The following is a 7884-nucleotide window of genomic DNA, read 5'->3' on the forward strand; positions in this document are numbered from 1 at the left end:
CTGATTGACTACTTGTTACTCAAAACAATAGACTCTGGGGGAGCATCTTCAAATCCTAGAATAGAGACTTGCTCAGATGTCGTTCTTTGAGAAAATGTCTACAGCAGATCTGATGGAGAATCTCAGGGAGGAACTGACCTGTTTCATCTGCTTGGACTATTTCACCAGCCCAGTGACCACCGAGTGTGGGCACAGCTTTTGTCTGGTGTGTCTCCTGAGAAGCTGGGAGGAACATAACACCCCCTTGTCATGTCCTGAGTGCTGGAGGACCTTGGAGATCCCGCATTTCCAGCCCAACGAGCGTCTGGGGAGGCTGGCTGGCATCGGCAAGCAGCTCAGGTCCCAGGTGCTGCACGGTGAAGGCAACCAGGGCAGCTATGAGAGGATGCTGGCTGCCACTAGGATGCTGTCTGATGAGAAGCTGGGGGGCCACTTCTCAACCCAAGGCCCCGGAGTAAACAGAATGAATCTCTCCAGTGAGGCTGAGGAGCATCACAAAGTAAGATGGGAGGCTCGATATAAATTTCAGAACACACATTAGATTCTATCGCATAAGGTGATGGTAGTCGCTCAGTTACGTCCGACTCTTTGCCCACCAGGTTCCTCTGTCCACCAGGACATGGAGAATACCCACCAGGTTCCTCTGTCCAGGCAAGAATACCGGAGTGGGTTGCCAGGCCCTTCTCCAGGGGATCTTCCTGACTCAGGGATCAAACCCGGATTTCCCACCTTGCAGGCAGATTCTTTACCGTCTGAGCCACCAGGGGAGGTTGAAAGTCATGGGTGCTAATTTCCAGGCACCAGACCACAAATCTGAGCATGGATTCTTTTTCCCCTTTTGATCTTAAGTCTCGGCCATCTTGTTAGTGATCCTCAAGACCCCTTCATGACCTGGTGCTCTACTCATTTACCACAGTTTGTTTCTATTTCAGGAGAAACTCCAGGAAATACTAGACATTTTGTGTAAAAAGAGAAAGGAAACAGAGGTTATATTAAACCATGAGAAGGAGAGAGTGATATTGTGTAAGGTCAGTATCTGTTTTATTTTTCCATTTTGTATGTGATTCTACAAGGGGGACTAGAGGAATGCTTCATGGAGTATCAGAAGAAAATGACAGAATTTACTATCTCCAGTGCTGCAGTGTGGAGAGTCCTTGGTTTGCGCTGCCTACCTCTGTTTGTCTATCTGAAGACTCAACTCAATTCTCCCATCCCCTGGCTGGCTTATTTTCCCCTTCTTTGTGTATCTATACCACATGGTGGCTACTTATATTTCTGCTTTGATTATAATTACAAAAATATATATTATACGTATAGATATACCACATAGAATGGTAATTGATTGAAAAAAAGAACATCTCAAATGATTTAGGGGAAAAAGGGCAGATAAAAAAGAAACAAAGAGAAAGAAAAATTGAAGCAAGATACAGTGTGGATTAGTACACCTGAACAAGAGCTCGAGGTTTGCTGCAGATTAGAATTTAAACTGGATAGCAAAGAGCAGAACTACATGTCTAATTAGATTTTTTAAAAGCATGTTTTTGATTATCTCAGTAACCTCTGACTTCTTACATGGGAGCCTTTGTGATGTTCATTTCTATTCCTAGTATGCGATCCATTGTCTACTTTCATTGACTAAATGTTTGTTGAATGAATGAAAGCACGCTTCCCCCGCCTTAATTTTTTTGTCCTAACTTTATTTTACTTTACTTTAAAAAAATAACAGTACTCATCACCACCTATCATAATTTGTTTACTTTTTGTTGCTTCCACTAGAATGACAATCTCCTAGGAGTAGAATTTTTGATTTTTTTTTTTTCTCACTACTATAAGATACAACACACAGCTCCTAAAATATCAAACTATCCACCCAGTTAGTCAACAGAATGTATGTGTTATGTGTCAGGTTTCGAGAATTGCCACAGTGGAACTCTAGGACTTTGCAAGAGTTAAAAATCTACGTAAGCGATTCTGTGACTAACATTATTATGTGTGTGTGTGTGCATGCTGGCGTGATGGCAGGAAGAGACAAAGACCTGTAAGCAGGTTGTCCTGTCAGAATATGCAAAAATGCACCAGTTCCTGAAGGAGGAGGAGCAGCTGCAGCTGCAGCTGCTAGAAATGGAAGAACGAGAGAACCTGAAGAAACTGCGGGACAATGAGATCAGGCTGACCCAGCAGATGCGAAGCCTGAGCAAAATGATGGAACAGATAGAGTCCACGTGTCAGAACTCGATTATAGAGTCTTTCGAGGTAAGAACATTGGAGAAACTAATGAAAAAAAATCCCCGTATGTCACCTATCATATTTCAAGTTGCACAGAATAAACTTTTATTTACTTACTTGAAAAATTAAGTTCTGGCCTCCTAAGAAAACTTTCTTAAAGAATGACTGTTCTCTGTATAGTGTAAATAAAATTTTGAAGAGGAAAAGGAAAGAAAAAAAAGGAATGTCCATCCAAACAAGTCAAATGATGACTCCAAATTTCTTGTGTGCCTGCCTCATTGCAATCTCAGCTTTGCCAAATATTTTATATTTAATGAACATTGTGTACTGGGCACTTTAAATTACATCTTCAAAAAGACCTGATGAGGTTAAATACTATTATGATATTTTACTATAGGTGATTGGTAGCAATAAAATGGGTTAATAGAGGCAATTATTTTGTTTTCTTTTAACTATTTATTTCATATTGGAGTATAGCCCATTAACAATGTTATGATGGACAGCAAACAGACTCAGCCATCCATATACATGTATCCATTCTCCCCCAAACTCGCCTTCCATCCAAGCAATAGTGACAATTGTTTGGTAACTCAGATAATTTGCCTGTCAAATAGCTAGTAGGTGATAGAACCCAGGTATTTGTGTACTGAGTCCACATTCCTCACCATCTTTCCTCTACTACCTTTCTAGGCTACTATTGCATTCTTTGGGACCTTCTTAAACATAAGCTGTGTTCCAGTTTCCTATTTCCAGGTTCAAATCGCTTTCCTAGACTAGCTCCCCAGAATGCTGCTATTTAATTTATTGCCTTCCCAATAACCCAGTCCAGGCTTTCCAGGTGGCGCTACTGGTAAAAAACCTGTCTCCCAATGCAGAAGACCTAAGAGACCTGGGTTCGATCCCTGGGTCAGGAAGATCCCCTGGAAGATGGTGCAGCAACCCACTCCAGTATTCTTGCCTGGAGAACCCCTTGGACAGAGGAGCCTGGTGGGCTACAGTCCATAGGGTCTCAAAGAGTCAGACACGACTGAAGCGCGACTTAGCATGTACAATAACCAAGTCTAACCATACAGAGGCTTAGTTTCACCTCTCACAGAGCTACTCCCCTTTGCTTATTTCTACCTCCCGGAGGCATCATTAGATAATAAGGCCAACAGTTTGACTTCTTTCTCAGCCACAGATTCTGTTGACAAAGGATGATATGAGAAAAAGAAATCTTTAGTTATTGTGAGAAATACCTTATGTTCACAAGCAACTCACCCTAGAAGAAGTTCGAGATTTTTTTCTGCCATATGCTCTCCCATTCAAAGTATTCTAGAGCCATGGGAAGGGGACTCTATGAAATCTGCAAAGGACTGTATTCAAAATGGACTGTCTCTGCTAGCACTCAGAGTGCAGAAAAACTAACCTTCTTTCTTTTATACCCTTAGGATGTGAGAGGAATACTGGAAAGGTAGGTTTTTCTTCTGTGTTCGGTTGTGCAGGGGACAGGGTGGTGATGCTGATGCAAAAGGTTTTCAGAGAGGGGATGAAAATGTCCATGCTGTTGGGGCAGAAAGGGCTGGATTCTCAAGTTGGAGCAGGTCATGCGGTCTGTGCAGAGGAGACCAAGTGACCGTCTCTGCCCTCCCGTAGGAGCGAGCCCCTCTTGCTTCAGTGTCCGGAGGCCATCAGCACGGGACTGACTCTGTGCCACATCACAGGAATGAGGGAGATGCTAAGAAAATTCAGCAGTAAGTCAGCATGATTTGTTGACCCTCTAGGGATTTTCAGATGGGTGCAGCGTGGGCACAGACCATCTCTGCTGGAACGAACAGAAGCACTGAGACTTGATTGATGTTTGGGCTGACTTTGTTTTCTGTCTGAGTCCTGCTCCTTCCTTTGTTTGCATGGGTCTGTTTTGTTCATCCTATCGCCTTGCACATGCACACACACAGACCTCCTCAGGGGGTTCTGTGTTGCTCCCTCTGTTCTTATGAGGATAAAAGCTGATCTAAACTCTCAAATCTCACTGAGGGAACATTCAGAGAACTATCCTTTTAGAATGCTCCAAATATTTACACTGGCTAAGACTTAGAGAGGTGAGTATTTGGTTTCACCTTTTATCTTGTTGACAATCTGACCTTCAGAGACAGGCCTAATGGATGCTGGACTCAACAGATATTTGAGAAGTGCCTACTATGTGCTATAGTAGGGACTATGCTATTTATTAGGCTCTGTGGTGCAAAGTAGTAAAGAACCCACCTGCCAATGCATAAGAGAGACATAAGAGGTACGGGTTCGATCCCTGGGTCAGGAAGATCCCCTGGAGGAGGGCATGGCAACCCACCCCAGTATTCTTGTCTAGACAATCCCATGGATAGAGGAGCCTGGCAGATTATGGTCCATAGGGTTGCACAGAGTCAGACACAACTGATCCAACTTAGCACGCATGCAGCATGCATGCACATATTTACAATAATGAATGAGACACTTGCTTTTGCTTTTGTAGATCTTACAGTGAGATTGAGGAGACTGATATTAATCAAACAGATAGTGATGATTGGGATTTGATCTACAAAGAAAAGTCTAAAATGATATGATGGGGGTGCCTAATCTTGTCTGGATAATCAATGAAAGTTACTCCCAGGAGGCTGAGCGAGGAGGTCTCTCAGGGGTTCAAAACCATTCATCAAATGGTCATTGGCAGTTGCACTAACTCCTGTATCTGTGCTCAGTCATGTCCGACTCTTTGTGACCCCATGGACTGTAGCCCGCCAGGCTCCTCTGTCCAAGGGATTCCTCAGGCAAGAATATTAAGGTGGGTTGCCATTGTGTACTCCAGGGGAATCTTCCAGATCCAGGGATCCAACCTGTGACTCTTGTGTCTCCTGCATGAGCAGGCAGAGTCTTTACCACTAGCACCATTTGGGGAGCCCTAACTCATAGGAAGTTATTAATATATTTAAGCTGAGATAATGAAAATGCTGATTAGGAACTGCTATTCAAACACTCAGCAACTTTGTAATTTTGGCCCAGTTTTCTAACCTCTATGAACCTGTTTGTTTTTTTTTTCTTCTATAAAAATAGAAAGAAGATAATAATATTTGCCATGATTAAATGAGATAATGTACAGAAAATGCCTGGCACCTAAGCAGTTCAGTAACCAATAACTTTTTCTCCCACTCAAACTCAAGAACCATAACCAACCCTGGCTAAAGCAAATACAAATGACAAAATATATGACCTGTGTGGATAAACGGCTCTTAGTTCTACAAGTGTCTTTTAAACAGAACCACTTCCATTCCATTATCAGAGATCTAGTATCATTCTCCACATGATTCATTGGTTTCCTTTTAGAGATCCACTCTCTTGTGTTTTGTGATACAGTGAAAGAAGGGTCTCAAGAGACACCATTCCAGTCAGGACAAAAATCCCCACCACAGTCACCTAAATTAAGTTTTAAACAATAGGACTAGGGGCTTCCCTTGTGATCCAGTGATTAAGACTCCATGCCTCTGCTGAAGGGGTTATGGGTTCAGTCCCTGGTAGGGGAACTAAGATCCTGCATGCTGAGTGGCTCAGTCAAAAAAAAAAAAAAAAAAAAAAAAGGACTAGACACTAAGACCTTAATTTAAATTGCACATACATAAGAGAGTTTTCCAGAATGCAAATGGGGATTCACTTTTTTCTCCTTTTGCAGCGGATATAACCCTAGATCCAGCCACAGCCAACGCCTACCTAGTCTTGTCTGAGGACCTGAAAAGCGTGAAACATGGAGGAATCCGACAGCAGTTGCCTGACAACCCTGAAAGATTTGACCAGTCTGCCACGGTGCTGGGCACTCAGGTCTTCACCTGCGGGAGACATTACTGGGAGGTGGAAGTGGGCAACAAGACCGAGTGGGAGGTGGGCATCTGTAAGGACTCAGTGAGCAGGAAGGGCAATCTCCCCAAGCCTCCTGGGGACCTCTTCTCACTTATAGGCTTAAAGATTGGCGATGATTATAGTCTTTGGGTCTCATCACCTTTGAAAGGCCAACACGTCAGAGAGCCAGTGCATAAGGTTGGCATTTTCTTAGACTATGAGTCTGGACATATAGCATTCTACAACGTGACAGACGAGTCCCTCATCTACAGCTTCCCTCCAGCCTCTTTCCAAGAGGCTCTCAGGCCCATCTTCTCCCCTTGTCTCCCAAACGAAGGGACCAACACAGGCCCTCTTGTCATCTGCTCACTGAATCACCATTACCCTGCTCACTGATGCCCTCAGCCTTCTTGGAAAGTGAGGTCTAAGACCAACTGATAACTATTAATTAGGATGATTAATGCATTGATGGTATTAACATCAGGTGATCTGAAAGAAAGCACCCCTCCCCCCAACAACCCTCAGGAGTTTCCATTATTTTGAGCCCTCATTGAACAGCCAAATTGGACAATCAACTTCTAACATCAATAGGAGAAAGCTGACTTGATCCTGTGTCTTGAATCAAATTCATTATCTAGACTGCCCCCTATATGTGCTGATAACTGAAAATGTAAAGATAGAACTAGTCCCTAGTAACCTGGATCCCATTGTCATAGGCCGGTTTATAAATCTATGTCATTTTTTTCAAGTGTATTTATTTATTTGACTCTAAAAGACTCCACTATTTGCATGTGTCTGTCTTATGTGTAAAGCTCCATGTGCCAGGGCAAACCTAACTCCTCCAGGAGGCTGGATGCATGGGTTCTCCTTATTCATGACTTGGCCTTCTCTGAAAAAGTGCTTTTCTTCCCATCGTATGGGGCCTGAAGAGTTGGTCCTCAGGAAGAGTTATGTGTTCAGAATGGTACAAAGATATGTGTGAATAGCATCGTGGCATTCACATTACCATATTCACAAGATCATGGAGTTTTCTGTTGTTTGTTAATATATTCAAAGATGACACAGCCAAGTATTTAGTCAATACACATATCAAGGCTGTGGGTGCAGAGAGAGTTTTTGAGTTTTGTGTGTTAGTTGCTCAGTCGTGTCTGGCTCTTTGTGACCCCACAGACCCCACAGAGGAGTCCCTCCAAGCTCCTCTGTCCGCAGAATTCCCCAGGCAAAAATACTGGAATGGGTTGCCATTTCCTCCTCCAGGGGATCTTCCTGACCCAGGGATCGAACACAGTCTCCTGCATTGCAGGCTGATTCTTTACCTTTTGAGTAAAGATTTTCCGAGCTTTTGCTATTTTCTATAAGCAGAAGGTTTTTTCATATCTGAAAGACCAAGTCAAGCTGTCTCTTTATCCCAACACGCCAGGGTATAGGGAGGGGGTACTGACTGAGCAGTCTCTTTTGTTTTGTCTCACTCATGCTCCACATTCTTAGTGCTCTCTCCCGGCAGGTTTTTTTTTTTTTCTTTTTTTACTTCCTTGCTCTCATTGCAGGGTGTCACCTATCACAGAAGGCACCCCTTCGTCCACTCTTCCCACTCAGATAAGTCAGTGTCAGTATTTTTAGTCATTGACAAGTCTTTAGTCTATGGATCTAACCCATGAATGACTGCAAATTATTGAGAAAAAGTTTTTCACAGATTTTAATTTCTAAATTAGAGGATAAATGAGGAAAGTTTGAGAATGGGAACTCTTAATCAGCATAGAAAATCATAGAAGGAGGTCGGTAAGTAACTGGGCTTATTTTGGGGTCTCTGTT

The 7884-nt window shown here is 43.0% G+C and overlaps 1 protein-coding gene across 1 annotated transcript; it reads left to right on the top strand.

Moving 5' to 3' along the window:
• The first annotated feature begins 76 nt into the window (after positions 1 to 76).
• On the top strand, positions 77 to 6468 carry TRIML1 (tripartite motif family like 1). The gene is made up of 6 exons (XM_065946534.1): positions 77 to 499; positions 933 to 1028; positions 2023 to 2253; positions 3657 to 3679; positions 3862 to 3959; positions 5909 to 6468. Exons 1-6 carry the CDS (start codon positions 77 to 79, stop codon positions 6466 to 6468), a joined length of 1431 nt encoding a protein of 476 aa, XP_065802606.1.
• The last annotated feature ends 1416 nt before the right edge of the window (positions 6469 to 7884 follow it).

The sequence above is a fragment of the Muntiacus reevesi genome, chromosome 10 (genome assembly GCF_963930625.1).
Source record: "Muntiacus reevesi chromosome 10, mMunRee1.1, whole genome shotgun sequence".
Taxonomy (NCBI): domain Eukaryota; kingdom Metazoa; phylum Chordata; class Mammalia; order Artiodactyla; family Cervidae; genus Muntiacus; species Muntiacus reevesi.